Genomic DNA, 15,410 nt, shown 5'->3' with positions numbered 1-15,410 from the left:
TGATGTATGGCATAGACCAACACAACACTGTGAGGCAATTGTCCTCCAATTAAAAATAAATAAACCTTTAAAAAATTGAGTTTGGAAGGAGGCTACCGGCGCTGCAGACACGCCCAGACCCAGCAGGGGCACAGACTGGGGGATACAGGCCGCGCCGTGTGACGGGAGCCTGGGGAGGGGTGGGCCACGCGGGCCCTGAGAGAGGGTCGGGTGTGCAGGCCGCCTGGGGGACCGGACGGCTGGGCTGGGGTGGGCTGGGGTGGGGTGGCAAACGGCAAGCGTAGGCCGGGGTCTCAGGACGGCCCCCGCACACGGCCCCGAGCCAGCGTTCACCCAGTGGGGACCCGCTGGGTCACCTCTGCGGCCGGACACCCCCTTCCGATCACGAAGCCAGTCCCCAGTGTGCGAGGCCCTTCCTAGATCCCCGGAACCCTGGCCCCCACGACAGCCCTCAGGGCCCCAGACCCCAGGGCTCACGGGGGCTCTGAAAGGGGGCCTGTCTCACCACTCCCAGCCCCAGCACTGCCCCTCTGGCTTTGGCCCCGGGGACCTGGGGGGCTGGGGAGACCAGGCCCGGCACGGGTCAGCCGGGCGGCCAGGCCCGGAGCACGCTCAGAGCAGCCGGGCCTGGACAAACAGTTCAGCTCCCACTGACCTCTGAGAGCTGGGGGCCAGAGGCCGGGCCCTCTGGAAGCTGCCCGCCCCCACCCAGGCCCCTTCCGACCTCACTGCGAGGCAGAACGCCGGCGGGCGGGCAGAGGGCCTCCCGGGCGGGCAGCCCCAGGGCCCAGGAGCAGGCGACCTCTGACCCCGCCGGCCAGCTGCTGCATCTTCACCTGCTCCGGCTCCAGCAGCCCAGGCCTGGGGGGTGGGGGGGCTGGGGGACGCGCAGTGGCTCTTGACTCTGATCGGGGATGTTGGCCTGAGGAAGGGTTTTCTCTAAAGCTGGGGTCCTGCCAACTGTATCCCAGCCCAAGACCTCTGAGGCCAGGACCCCAGCCCTTCGCTGCCCAGACCTCAGGTGCCAGCTGGGTGACAGGACGGAGGGGTCCACTCTGAGCCCCCGGCCCTTCTCTCTCCGCGGGTCCCTCTGGGGGTCCCTGCAGCCCACACCCGCCCCCAGGATGGTGGGTGAGGGGGAACGCCCTGCTCCGGGCAGACAGGGCGGACGCCAGAGAAAGCCCAGACGCCCTGTCCCCGCGCTCACTGTTCAGCCTACGCCCCGAGCCTTTGTCCCACCTCTGTGGCACCCAGAGCCACACCTGCCCCTCCCCCCTACCCACTCTGGGCACTGACCCCGCAGCCCGACCAGGCCCAGAGCCAGCCCAGGACAGGCGCCCACTGGGGGCCTGGCACACCCGCTCCTCCCGCCTCCGGGTGTGGACCCCAGGCTCATGGCGCGGGGTGTCGAGCCTGAGTGGAAACCATGTCACTGGGACGCAGCAGTAACCCCCGCCCCCCCCCACACGCTGCTCTCAAACTCTCCCCGGGCTTCCAGCCTGCAGGGAGCCTGTGCTCTTTCTGAGCAACATCAGAGCGGGTGGCACGGGCTGCCCGGATCAGGCAGGCGGCAGCCTAGCCTTCCTGCCCAGCCTGCGGCCCCCGGGAGCTCATGGAGGCAGAGCACATGCGAACAGGGGGATGGGGTGCTCGGGGGGCACACAGACTGTGCCAAGGGGAGGGAGGGGCCTGGAGCAGACAGGCCTCAGGGCACATGAGTCCTCCCCATCCCCAGCTCCCCAGTGCAAACAGGGAAACTGAGGCCCAAGGCAGGGCCAGCCCCACATAGCACCCGGTTTTGTGAATTTGCATCAGAAAAAGCCTCAGAGAAGAACAAGACTGTTGGTGGCAGAGAAGTTTTAGGGAGGGGAGCCAGGAAGCCAGAGAGCAGGGAGGAATGGGCTGGCCAAAACAAAGAGATGGCCTTCTCAGACTGGATGGTGAGGCCAGAGAGGCCAGATCCAAGGAGTGTAGGTAGTGGCCAGTGGGGAGGAATATAGCTAAAAACAACCAGCAGAGAATTCCCAGGCAGTATGAACAAAGCTCCTCTGCTGGCCCACCCGGGCCAGAGAGGCAGGAAGCACTGTGCCTATCCAACGCATCCAAATGCAGTGGGTCCAGCAGGACACGCCCACTGGCTCCAAGAAGGCTGCCACTGCACCTGCCATGAAGGAAAATTCCAAACTCCCTTTGAATCTTCAAGGGACTCTGTTACAAGCCTAACTGCTGATCAATCTACCAAACCTCACTGAGCTCCTTTTAGTTGTTTCTTAGCTTTATTCCTCCCCACTGCCTACTCCTCACACACACACAAACACACACACACACAATACAAGCATGTTCCCATTCTGACTCAGCCACTGAGTGCCAAGACGCACGCTAGCTGTGCGTCCTTGGGCAGCGCCCCCAGGCTCTCTGAGCTTCAGATCACCTTTGCGGCCCCACCTTCTCAAAGCTGCCAGCAGGGCGCAAAGCCTAAGAGAAGACAGGACGAAAGCCCCAGGAGCCTCACACCCGGGCACCAGCGGCAGAGCTCAGTGAGGTCAGGGAGAGGCAGCAAGCCCAGCAAGACGACTTTACACCACTGCAACACGCAACATACGCATGTCGCCGCTACAAAGACGGCTCCAGGGCAAACTCACATTGCGCGGCCCCTGCCAGACCTTCCCCTTGACGGGCCCGCTCAGGCCACCCGACGGGGCGAGGCCCACGTCACCATCCGGCTGTCCCGGAACAGCGGCCCAGGGTCCACGGGGACGGTCAGCCCCCGCCGCAAGGCCGAGGCACCCTGCTGCCAGAAGCTTCTTGCAGTCACTCGTGGGACACCCCCGGAGCAGACTCAGCTCCACCTCAGTGCACACCCCCCCACCGGGGCCAGAAACCAGGCCTGGGGGCGTGCACACGGGGACCCATCACCCCCACCCGCACCCTCAGCCCGAGACCCAGGAGGCGGGGCCGCAGCCCCTCTGCCAAGGACAATGGAGGTGACAGAGCAGAGATGGATCGGCGGGCTCAGGAGAGGAGGCTCGTGCGGGTCAAGGCCGCGCACTTGCAGGCGGAGGTGAGGAGGCCCTGAGTGCTGGGGCCCTGGGGGCCATCCAGCGAGGGTGGGGGACCCTCAGGACAGACACCTTCTAAGGAGAGGGGCGTCAGGATGGTGGGTGGTGTCCGGACGTCAGGATGTCAGGGTGCTGGGTGACGTCACTAGGTAATTTCCAAGGGTCTTAATCAAGTCCCTCCTGCCATGCACAAGGCCTCGTCTCAAGGACTTCGGGGAGGAAGGGCCGGCGGCTGATCATCAGCGGGCCTTCGGCTTGCCTGGCCGGCCTGGGGCACAGGGCCTGCAAGGCTCCGGCCTTGCTCTCAACTCCATTTCTGACCCTAAGTCCTCCGGTCTCCTCCTGGGCCTCTCTCTCATCCCGCAGGGCCCAAGGTAAACGCGCGCTGCCCCGTTGAAGGCCAGCCGGCAGACGGAAGGCTCCCTCCCCACCACCCCAGGGAGGCCACTGCACAGCCCCACTGAAGCCTCAGTGACAGTGGCTGAGAACCGCCACCAATAGGGAAGAAACCGAGGCACGGGGGCATGCGATGGGGGGGGCTCGAAACATAGGCCTGCACCTGGACCCCCCACGCATCACGCTTGCTGTGAGCGAGGCAGTGAGGCGCACGCAGTAGGCGCCTACTGAATGCTCTACTCCAGTGCTGCAGGCCCACTGTCCCCAGAGGTCCCCTACGCTCCCTCCCAGGCTCCTCGGGGACACGGGCCCCATGGACACACGGGCTCCTCGGGGACACGGGCAGCAGCCCACCATCCAGGCTGTTCTGCTGCTGGTCCTTCTCCCCGGGTCCGGAGGCGCCTCTTGGTTCTCGGGTTCTCCCTCCATCTGCTGTAGCCACGCTCAGCGTGCCCGACGCGTGGACACTCACTTGCTTCCAGGTGTGACTGCTGTGGGCTGAACTGGAGACACCAAGACCCACACCCCACCAGGGCCAAAACCACCCTCCTGGCCCTGACTCTGCTCCTCGCCGCCCCATGGTACAGAGCAGCCCTGACGCTCCAGAAAGACCCTTCAGGCGCACGGAGGAGGCTGCAGCTCAAAGGACCCCTCCTCTCAGATTTTGAGGATGGGCCAACCACCTCTGACCCCATGTCCTGCCCCAGGCAGCCAGGTGGGCGCCCACAGGAGGGTGGCTGTGGGCAAAACGAATGAATCTGTGAATGAAAGATTCAGCAGCTAGAAACACTCCCCAAAGTGTGCCTGTGCAAGGGGGGTCCCTGGAAGGTGGGCGCCCAGTGAGCTGGCACGCCTGACTCCGAGCTCCTTGCCTTAACCACCAGGAACCTCCAGGCCCCTTGACCCCGTGGAGCATCTCTGTCCCCCTAAAGGGAGCAGGGCGGGTCAACCCCTGCCCTCACCTCCCGCAGAACCCAAGCTGCGTGGAGAGACAAGAGGCTGCGGGCAGTCTGACCCAGCACCCGCCCCCGGCGCCCAGCGCCCACAGACACACTCATCTCTTCCTTCCCTGCATGTCTCCATCCTGTCACCAGCCCCAGGGGGAGGCAGGCAGAGCCGTGCCCTGAAAACGCTCCACAAAACCCCGCGTGTGTCCAGGCAGCTTCGGTTACCCAGCACCCAGCTGGCCCAGCCTCCCGTGAGCCCTGCCAAGGCCTGGCACCACTGCCCCGGCCACCCCTCTCCCTGCCAGCAAGCCCGCGAGGCCCAAGGGCGCGGGCAGATTGCTTTCCCGGCCGGCTCAGCCCTGCTCCCCCAGGAGAAGGCCTCAGTGTTCCCGCCCCCTGCGGCCCCCGCCTGGCTCAGAGGCACCCGGGCTCCGGGCTGCAAGGTCACCGGGCCGCACGGAATCCACCTGCAGCCGCACCAGCTTCCAGGAAACCGAATCCCGGCGGCAGATGACAGCCGCGGGCTGCAGGACAGAGCGCCCATTCAGCGTCCACTGGAGCCGGCCTGGCCCAACCTGGCGGCCGCCTCCCCCACCTGGGCTCTCCTGCGCCTGGGTACCGACCGCCCAGAGCCGGTGCTGCCCAGACCGCCCACCCGCCCGGGGGCCACGGGTGGGGATGGAGGGCTGGGACATGCCCCACCACAGGTGCCCGGGACAGGTGTGAGGGTGGGTGGAGAAGGGGCAGAGGCCCTGTCCCACCTGCAGAGCCTCGCGGACAGCAGGCTGCCTGCGTGGGCACAGGGAGCCCTCAGAGCCAGCCTTAGGGGAGGCAGTCCCCCCACAGGAGCCAACACACATCGGGCGAGTCTCACTGCACCCAATTCACAGATGGGTCAGGTGCGAGCAGCCTAGGAAACAAGCGGACTCACAGGTTGCATTGAAGGCAGAAGGTCCCCCACCCTCCCCACTTTAACACCCTGCAGGGGAGTCCCAGAATGGCCTGGGGCTTCTGAGTCCACCGGCCTCGGATGGTCTGGCTGGCCTAGCCCAGCCCTGGGCTCTGCATCAGGGCACGGGCTGCAGCCTCCCAGAGCTCAGGGAGGCGGCGGGGGACGGGCAGGGGGAAGCTGTTTCTCTTCCAGCCGGCTCTCCCACGCCAAGACTCCTGCCGGGGGGCCACCTGTGGGCCAGAGAAGAAGAAGGGGACGGAGCGGCGAGGGAAGGCAGCGGGGCTCAGCCGCGCGGCCTGGGCGCAGCCTCGCCCTCCTGGGCAGCCAGACCTGGGTCCAGGGGCTCCTTCCTGGCTTCCCGGGCTCCCCCTCGCACGCTCGCCACGCAAACAGGGCAAATGAGCGCTGGGAGTGGAGTGCCCTGGCCAGCCGCAGGCCCCGCCCAGACTAAGGCCCTGGCTCGGAGGCACCCTGCCTTCCAAAGGCTGGGCCACGAGCTGCCTGTCACTCAGCTCTTCTGCCCCGTCGGTCACACTGAAAAGAGTGTTCCCAAAGCCAGGAGGGGTGAATACAGGCTCCCACCCAGCTCTAGAAGCAGGGGCTGGAAAACCAAAGGAGGAAGCGCTGGTCTCCAGGCCCAGCCCCCAACCACCACCCCTCCCATCCAACCAGCAGCAGCTGCCCCAGCGCCCCCCACCATCACCATGGTCACCACCCCGGGTCCATCACCTGCCAAACTGGTCCTTCCTCCCCATCTCCACTAACAAACTCCTACTCACTTGCCAAAGCCCAGGCCAAGGAGTCCTTTCTTCCTGAAGACTTGCTAAAGGGCCAGCAGAATGTGCCCCAGGCACTCCCCTCATAGCACTCGTGGGGTGCCCACTGGAGACACTGTGTCCCCTGGAGCCGTGCAGTGCCCCTTCAGAGGGTTACGGAGGGGACCCAGAGCACGGAGAACCCCTTGACGTCCGTCTAGGAGATGCCGGGCTGCAGGAAGCCAGCTGGGGCTGGGCCTGTGAACTGCCAGGGACGAGAGTGGGGAGTTGCAGGCGTTCACAAGACTAGACGGGGCTCCACGGTCTGCTGATGGACTTGACCCTGAGAACCGGACATGCCCACCCAGAAGCACTTACTAAAGAAGGGCCACCGCCCTCCACCTGCCTCCAGCACCTTGTCCCCGCGGACCGGTGACACAGGTCCTCTGGAGCCCGCTGAGGTTCCACCCCACCCCACTCCCACTTCAAGTGCTACTCTGCCTTATTTGCACAGTGAAAGTCCAAGGCCCGGGTGGAGAAACACCAGAGCTCCCAGGCCAGAGACCGTGGCCCCACCTCACAGGCAGGACCCACCTCTGAGGCTGAGGGTCACTCAGGCACATCAGAGCGCCTGCCCCTTGGGGGTGGCTGGCAGGCACAGCCTTCACACCTGCAGCCCCACACCCTCCCTGTCTGGGGGCACCTGCCCGAGAGACTCGGGCTCAGACACTTGTCCCTCGACTCCCAATTTCCAGGAAAATTAGTTGGCAGGCTAATTTTCACTAGAGTGTCATTGACTACTCAACTTTCAGCTTTCTCTTTCGGAGCAGCTGAAGAAGACCTCACCTGAGCCCTGAGGAATATATTTTGGGGATACTTTAGAATTCTGACCCCTGCTGAGGGGAAGTATTTGAAGACACCCCCCCACACACACACAAATCATGACTCAGCATAGCTGCTCACAGCCTTAGAACCCAGCACCTCCTGCATCTCCAGCATCACCCCCTCATACACCAGGGACAGAATCCCTGACCCGGCGATGGACAATGTTCCCCCTGTCCTGCCTCTGCCTCTCTCCTCCAGGAGGCATCCTCACCCTCAGGCTGGGTTAAGGGTCCCTCACCCCACAGCCCCTTCAGATGTGCCGGGAGCTGGGACTGAAAGGCGACGCGGTCCAGCGGCCGCAGCCCACAGGACATCACTCTGGGATCAGCAGGGGCCCACTTGTGCCCCCAGGGAGACCAAGGCCCAGAGACGGCCTCACACACCGTCCTCGGGGGTGTCCAGAGTCTGAGCGATGCCGATGGGGACTTAGACGGAACCGATCTCCAGGGCTCCGTCCTGCCTCCTGCTTCCAGGACGCTGGGCCTGCCCTGCAGCCCCAGTTTACCCGCCAGGGCTCACGGGGCTCATCTAGAGCCACCCTCTCCCACAGCTGAGATTCTCCGAGGACTTGGTCCTGAGCAAGGAAGGTGTGACTTCTGGCTTGTCACTGAGCCTGGGTCACCAAGCAGGAAAGCCATGTGCCGAAGAGTCCCCCTGCCGTCTAAGGCCCACAGAAGACTTAAAAATCACCGTTTCAGAAGATGTAGAACATTAAAGACCATGGGGGGTTGTCCAGATGTTCAGTCGGTCAGTTTTTAGTATTTCGCCCCCATCCATCCATGCCCCCTCCACCCACCAGCTGGGATTCTAGGAAGGACGCCCGCCTCCCCCCAGGAAGTCCTGCCCCAGAGGTAGGCAGGCCATCAAAGGCTCAGAGGTGCTGCAATAGAGGCTGGGGCGGCTGGGGACCCCCAGCCCGGGGCTGCAGAACCGTGCGGCCACAGGACCGGACCGGCGAGGGGCTCCAAAGCCCCCAGGCCCACCTCCTGCACAGCCCCAGCGACAGTCAGGCCTCCGGGTGCCCGGCCTGGGCCTGGGCCGCGAGGGGCCGCGGGCCGGCAGGCGGGGCGGGGGCCGGGTCGGGGGTCCGGCCAGCTTTAACGCGCTGACAAAGCCTCATTTGCAGGTCAATGCCGCGGCACACTCGCCGCTCCCCTCGCCCGGCGCCCTTTGTCCGGCCGCGCCCGCTCCTCGCGCCAGATGGCCGCGGAAATGCTAATTTCGGGCGCCCCCCGCCCCCCGCGTTTAATTGCGCCTTTGCAGATGGGCCGCGAGTGTGCGCTTCATGCAGATGAGGGCGGCGTCCGCCGCCCTCGAACCCGGGCCTGCCGGGCCTGGGGGCTCGAGGGGGAGGGGCGCCGCCCCCCACCCGCGCGCCGCCGGGCACGAGCGGGCACCCAGCGGGCCGGGCGCGGGACGCGCACTTTTCTCCTTTCATTTCTCCAAAATGGGATCTTAAGTGATTCTGAATGAAAACAAATTGGCCCGCTTTCTTCTCCAAACAGACGCGCGCGGCGCAGTGGGGGCGGCAGGCGGGGCAGGCGCGGCCGGGCTGGGGGTGGAAGTGGGGGGCGGCCACAGGACCCCTGCTCAGGTCGGTCCCTCGTACCCCGACGGCAGGGCCCGCCCCAGGTTGGCACTTGGGGAGGCCTGGTAAGTCCTGGCGAGCGTGGGACCTCCTTGAACTGGACCGACCGCTCCTGGGACTCAAGCAACCCGGAATAGACGGACAGACGCCCCTCCCCCAATTTCCAGGCAGAAACAGATGCCCAGGCTGGACTGGACGCAGTGGGCAGGCCTGGTGGGGCGCGGGGGTGGGGGGCGGGGGACAGCCCCTGGGGTCAGCAGGGCCTTCTGCCTGCTCTGTCTCCTGATCCAGGAGTCGAGCTGCCCCTCAGGCCTCTGCCGCCAGGAGGGGAGGATGAGCCCTGAGATGCAGGGTTCCCCTCAGCACAGTCTGGGGCGCAGACGGGACTGCAGACGGCGCAGGGGCAGGCAGGGTGTGCAGCAGGACCCAGGATGGAGGGGCGGGGATTTGGGAGAATCCACAGGGGATGAGAATGTGAGAATAACGAAGAAGGTCCTTTGTGACCTTGCGTTTTAACCATGAACTTACAAACCTGTGCTTTGCTGGGTGATGGACTTGCTCCACTAACAGCTCCAAAACAGGAAGAGGGCCATTTTCTGGACCAGCAAATACTCCTGACACATAACTCAGGCCAGAGCGCCCGTTAGAAAGACAGGGGACCCGTATGCTCCCAGACCATGAATTTAAAAGATGCTTGCTCCTTGGAAGGGGAGCGTAGGCCAACCTAAACAGTGAATTAAAAAGTAGAGACATCACTTTGCCAACAAAGGCCTGTACAGTCAAAGCTATGATTTTTCCAGTAGTCATGTACGGATGTAAGAGTTGGACCATAAAGAAGGCCAAGCATCAAAGAACTGATGCTTTCGAGCTCTGGTGTTAGAGAAGACTCTTGAGAGACCCTTGCACTGCGAGGAAATCCAACCAGCCAGTCCTAAAGGAAATCAGTCCTGAATAGTCACTGGAAGGACTGATGCTGAAGCTGAAGCTCCAATACTTTGGCCACCTGATGAGAAGAACTGACTCACTGGAAAAGACTCTGATGCTGGGAAAGACTGAAGGTGGGAGGAGAAGGGGACGACAGAAGATGAGATGGCTGGATGGCATCATTGCCAGAATGGACACGAATTTGAGCAAAACCTCAGGAGATGGTGAAGGACAGGGGAGCCTGGTGTGCAGCAGTCCACGGGGTCACAAAGAGTCGGACACGACTCAGCGACTGAACACCGCCAGTGTTCCTCAGACTCTCGGTTCTGTTGCTGTGGTCCCCTCAGGCACAGGGCTGACACACACCATACTAGGCGAGCCATCGGTCAGGTCCAAACTCGGCCGGCACCAGTGAGCTGGTCCAGCTGGCTCCTGGCCGCTGATCCCTCTGCCCAGAGTGCCCTCTCTGCTGGCTCCATGGCCCTGCCCCTTCCCCCAGATCCAAGCTTCCAGTACAGGCTCCAGCACCTCCCTCACGCAGGTCCTCAGGGAGCCCTCGGCCCACTCCATCTGTGCGTGCCCAGCGCCCAGCCAGCACGGAACCTGGCCCAGGGGGCTCAGTGGGGGACGTCACAGGGGCTCCAGCTGGCACTCAGGCCTGGGCCAGAGAGCTCCGCTGACCCCGACGCCCGAGCTGCCGGATTGGGATCTGCACCGACTCGGTGACGAGCTGTGGGCAGGCAGGAGGGCTCGTGGGAAATACACAGCTGGATGCACCGTGGAAGTTTCCATGGCCACGGGATGGAAACCATTTCCTATCAGCGTGGAAATAGCAGGTGCCCCCCTCAGGCTTCCCCTTTCATTTCTTTCCAGGAAACATTTCAAACAAGATTTGCACATGCGTTCGAGACAAACATGGTTTGGCCTAACCCCTGCGATCACTTCATTAACCAGAGACTTCCCTCTCGGTGGGAACGCTGCTGGAGGCCTCATGGGGATGGAGACCATCCGTGGGAATAGTGGAGCGCTCCTCTGCCCCTGCGAGGTGTCCTGGGATGGCAGCCTTGCCCACGCCTCGCCGGCCACCCTGGACCTCACTTCCAGTGACCGCATCCCTTCTGGCGAGTGGTCTCTACAAGCATCCGTGCTTTCCTCCCGTTGGTGGTGCCACATTTCAACAACAGTGTCCCCCGCCCCAACCTGTCAGCGGGGGAGGGTCCAGCCCTTCACCAACACATGTACTAAGACACAAACTTTGCTACAGTCGCTGCTACCAGCTGCCGCTTGTGCCGAAATCCTTCTTCCAAACGGTGTGTCTGTCATTTCGTTTACCACACTCATATTATGGGTCTTAAACCTCTCATCATGGTTAAATGTTTTGAAATTAAGCTATGTGTGTATATGCATTTGCTCTAATGCTTCAAAATATGTACTAGAATATATACTTTGGATCTAAAAAGTAAACGTGGGTCCCGAAATTGTGTAGAGCCCCAGACTGCCATCTCTGATGATGTTCGGGTGGGAGGCTCTGTCTGGAGGAATTTTACTTTCTTTTTGATGCATTTCTGTATTTTTTGCATTTTTTCACAATGAGTGTAAAATACTTCTACAATCAGAGGGAAACGTAAGGCTATTTTCATTATGAGAATTAAAAAAAATTTTCAAACACTATTGGTTTGCCAGGCGTGTGACCTGCGCCTTGTGGCAGGAGCTCATTGAGCTGGCCCGGGGCCAGTGGGGGAGCAAGCGTACGAGGCAGGACCACCTTACAAGAGGAGCCGCCTTCGAGCGGAGTCCTGGGGTCACCTCAGTAACCAAAGCCCCTTGGACAGAGGCCAGGGCAGGCCCCCTCCACGCCAAATTCCACTTGGGCCCACTCTAAGTTCCAGCAAAATTCCAAAGTATATTGTTGTTATCATTATTATTTTGCAATTACGTGACATTTTTTAAATGCCTGGAGTGTTTTTTCAGCCATTTTCATTAGCTCCTTCTCACTCTGCCCACGAGCCAGGTCAGCATTTTGCTTGCCATGGAAGAGGCCTGCCTTCAAGGCTCAGAGAGGTCAGGAAAGCCTGTGTGGGTCACACAGCCACTGGAGGGTGTTGGGGGGGCTGGTGTTGGGCTCCGGCCCCAGGTCATCCTGCACAGTGTGGAGTCCGTCTCACATTTCAGCCCCTACTGGGCTTTGATTTGTATTTAGAAATTGCGGGGGGTGGGGGGACATTGGGAAAGAAAAGAAAAGTCAGGAATGTGATAAGAGAGGGAAAAAAGGAAAGAAAAGCCCGGGTCAGACACCAGGGACAGAAGCAGGAAGCACTGAATCTGTGGGGCAAGGGGCTCGGCAGAGCGGCCACCCTGAGGCCCAGGAGGGGGACTGGGGCCCTCTCTCCCTGCCCCGCTGGACTGGGGCCCAGTTCCAAAGGAGCTGGGCGTGAGATAAGCATCCATTTCTGGACTCCAAGGAGAATATTCAGTCCAGAAGGGAGATGGGAGGGGCCCGGAAGGATGGGGGTCTCCGGATGCCCCTTGAGGCCTCTCTGGAAAGTGTCAGGCCCTAGAGCCTGCATTAGTCATGAGCGTTGGTCACCAAGCCCGCCGCCCCCAGCCTCGGGAGCTGGCACCACCGCCCAGCCCCCACTGTCACGCTGACCCAGGCAGCTCCCCACTGGGAATCCCAGGTTACAGGGCATGATGCACTAACTGGAAGCCCAGGATTACGGGCCGAGCTGTGCTGTGTCCCCAGAAAACTTCTCCTGAGTCCTAACCCCCAGGATCTCAGAGGTGACCTTTAAAGAGGACTTTTACAGAGGTGAGTCATTTCAAACAAGGTCACAAGGATGGGGCCCTAGTCCCACAGGACTTGTGTCCTCATGAGAGGAGGAGGTCAGGACGCAGACAGGCACAGAGGGAGGACCTTGTGAGGACGTGGGGAGGAGACAGCCATCTCCATGCCCAGGAGGGAGGCCCCAGGAGGACCAGCCCCGCCCACAGCTGGGTCTAGGATTCCAGCCTCCAGGACTGGAGACGTGAACGTCCGAGGAACGTTGTCAGAGCAGCCCTGGGAGACTAATACCCCAGCACCCACCCAACCCCAGCTCTACTGAGGGAAGACACCTGTCCAGACCCACGTCCGGACAGAGAGGCCACGCCCCTGGCCTCCAGACCCACGCAGACCAGGCTTTGAGACCATTTCTAATTCAGCGCATGACACCGCCTCCCAGCCGGCTTCCGCTAGAAGCAACGTCCTGACACCTGGGGACTCCTCATGGAAGCGGTGAGGCCCGCAAAATGCCATTTTCCGAGGACAAAATGAAAAAGCCAGGAGCAAAGCCCATGGCAGTGTGCCCCTAACACTAACTGGGGAGAGGGCACATCTGGAGCTGATGGACTTGGGTCCCCTGGAGAATCAGGGCATCGGCAGGGTTGAGCCCAGGCCAAGGGCTGCGGAGCTCCTGGGCCTCCACCCCGCCCACTGGGCCTTCGTTAGCAGCCTCATCCAGTCCAGCTGGAGTCAGCTGATTAGCCCATTTCTGGTGGTATTAGGAGTCCCCTATATCTATTTTTCCACCCTCGCATGTTCAGTTAAATTTTGCTTTTGTGCCAGAGGGGCCTCTGATGTGAGCGTTTCTTGGGAGTTTTTCCATGTTTCTTTATGTCCTTGCAACCAAAGTCAATCACCAAGTTTCAGAAAACACCCTCCTGGATGGAGCGGGTAACAGGAAAGAAAAACACAACGCAAAACAAAAGCAGAAGAAACAAAAGAGAAAGCATTGGGTGCCTTTGTGCAGAATCCTCCTGCGAGGAGACAATTCATTCCCACTGAAACGTTTCCATTGTGCGGCGTTCACGGAACGCGCTCCTTGCGTTGGGCAGAAATGCAAATCCTCCTTTTTCCTTTGATTCAAATATTTAAATTTTCAAATATATATGCTGTGACAATTGAATGGCAGCTGACCTCACTTATTTTCATAGAAGATGTGGAAGCCACGGGCGGCAGTTAATCTAGCCAGCAGAGGCCCCCACGGTCCTGGGTGGGGGGGAGCGGGGGAATAATCCTTTTATTCAGACATTTGGCTTAAAAGAATAACAAGGAGAAAAAGCTGGAACGTAATTGCATTGCATGGAAAACAGAGAAAGATTTTTTTTTCTCTCTCTCTCTCTCTAACGAGCTTTCTCTTTTTCCTTCTTCAAAGAATGGGGCGTATGGCCGGAGGCTATTTTCTTGGTTAAGAAATCAGAAGTGTTTTCCTTCCTCATTGGCCCCCACTCCCACCCACCCCCTCAAGGGATTTCTCTTGGGGGTGAGTCGGCTGCCCTTGGTTCATTCATTCATTCACACATTCACTAAATTCCATTGGAAGACCTACTACGTGCACAGTCCAACCCATCTCAGCTCTGGCTGGCCCAGTGGAACCAGGCTCTCTGCTCCCACCAACCCCACCTTCCTTCTGGCTCCTTTCCTGGGGACAATCAGGGGACTTGGTGCCCAAGCAGAGCCACCCCCTGACCCATCACTGCGGGGGGGGGGGGGTTCCTTGCGTACCCCCCCCCCCCCCCCCCCCCCCCCCGCACCTAGAGCACCTAAGAACCCGGCGTGGGAGCATCGCGGGAAGGGGAGGAGGCGGGGACCCCTCCCTTAGGCCGCAGGGCCCGGCGTCTGCAGCAGTCGCTGTTGCTAAGTCTTATTCCTCGGCCCGGGGCTCCCAGAGGACCCCGGCCCAGCCCCTCAGCAGGGCTGGGTCTTTAATATTTAAAGAGCTCTCCCGGACATTTCAAGAACTCCCCGACACGATTTTCTGTGATGCCTGTGCTGTCCGGACATCTGTCTTCTATACCTAATAAAGTCGCCCCGATTCAGAATGAACTCCTCGGCACCACTTTGAATCCGGGCTCACATATGGTTGGTAATTAGCTGGCTATCTCTTGGAGTTAAATGATTTTTTTTCTCGCCCGTCCGCATCCATAATAGACGCGAACAGAGTTCTGATTGTTCCCCGTTGCGGGACATTCTGCGCCTGAATGAGCGGGGGGTGCTGTGTCGACGCGGATTTGCCATATGGTTGCACGGAGCCGGGAAGAATGGGCCCCTGTGTGTGCGCCCGGGACGCGGCGGCGCGGGGCCGTGCCAGCCGGGCGGAGCCCGGTGCCCGACGGCGCGTGAGGAGCGGGCGCCGCGGCCGCGGGCGCACGTCGGGGCGCGGGGTGCCCTCGGGCGGGGCTCTCGGGTCGTCCGCGGGGCCAGAGGCCCGGGCGCGCGGGGCCGGCTCCCCGCCGCTGGGCGCGCGGACGGACGCGCCGACAAGCGCACGACGGAGCGGCGGCCCGCGCCGCCCCGGGGCCCTCGCGCTCGGGCAGGCCTCGGGCCGCGGCGGGGGCCGGCCCTGCGGCTGCGGCAGCCCCATTGTGAGGCCAGCGAGACAATGGGCAGCCCGAGGAGGCACCTGCTCGCCTGAAAGACCCATAAATCGCCGCCGAGTCCAGCTGCCTTCCCGCCCCTCCCCGCGGACCGGCGAGCCGAGCGCGGCCGCGGCCCTGGGAAGGAGCCTCCCGGCCGCCATACCGCGCCCGTGGCCGCCGCGCCCGCGAATCGCCCTCCCCTCGGGAGAGGCCTGCGCCCCGGGCCGCTGTCCCCTCGGTGGCCAGTGCTGGCCCTGCTGACCGGCGCCCAAGCTCAGGTGCTCGCTGGGGCTGCCTCCGAACCAAATTCTTGAGCTTTGGAAGCCCAGTTGTTACTGTCGAGCTGCTGATTACAGGGCTGGGGGCCTGGGAAAGCACCCTGACCCCGAGAACCAGGCTCTCTGCCGCCCAGGCCTGGGATAAACAATGCTGCCTCTGAGCCCCCGGCCAGCCTTGCTCTGGCCTAGCTCCCTAAACTAGGTCCAGCCCATTTAGGGACTTGCCAGC

The 15,410-nt window shown here is 61.9% G+C and overlaps 1 protein-coding gene across 1 annotated transcript; it reads left to right on the top strand.

The window, feature by feature from the left end:
* The first annotated feature begins 1,919 nt into the window (after positions 1-1,919).
* On the top strand, positions 1,920-14,146 carry LOC136169306 (collagen alpha-2(I) chain-like). The gene is made up of 16 exons (XM_065937093.1): positions 1,920-1,940; positions 2,688-2,783; positions 2,879-3,061; positions 3,267-3,433; positions 3,561-3,671; positions 4,043-4,170; positions 4,427-5,122; positions 5,388-5,878; positions 7,346-7,581; positions 7,923-8,012; positions 8,121-8,268; positions 10,006-10,238; positions 10,461-10,650; positions 11,215-11,316; positions 12,728-12,780; positions 14,083-14,146. Exons 1-16 carry the CDS (start codon positions 1,920-1,922, stop codon positions 14,144-14,146), a joined length of 3,009 nt encoding a protein of 1,002 aa, XP_065793165.1.
* The last annotated feature ends 1,264 nt before the right edge of the window (positions 14,147-15,410 follow it).

Source organism: Muntiacus reevesi, chromosome 5 (assembly GCF_963930625.1).
Source record: "Muntiacus reevesi chromosome 5, mMunRee1.1, whole genome shotgun sequence".
Classification (NCBI taxonomy): Eukaryota; Metazoa; Chordata; class Mammalia; order Artiodactyla; family Cervidae; genus Muntiacus; species Muntiacus reevesi.
The sequence above is the reverse complement of the archived record's forward strand: the minus strand, read 5'-3'. Positions and strand labels throughout refer to the sequence as shown.

What these genes read in the sequence shown, in the direction of transcription:
- LOC136169306 (XM_065937093.1), top strand. Translation starts at nt 1,920, where the DNA reads ATGGCCTTCTCAGACTGGATG. An exon ending in CTCATCCCGCAGGGCCCAAG is followed by an intron (nt 3,434 to 3,560) that starts GTAAACGCGCGC and finishes CGCCACCAATAG; the next exon opens with GGAAGAAACCGAGGCACGGG. An exon ending in GGGGACTCCTCATGGAAGCG is followed by an intron (nt 12,781 to 14,082) that starts GTGAGGCCCGCA and finishes CCCCGCACCTAG; the next exon opens with AGCACCTAAGAACCCGGCGT.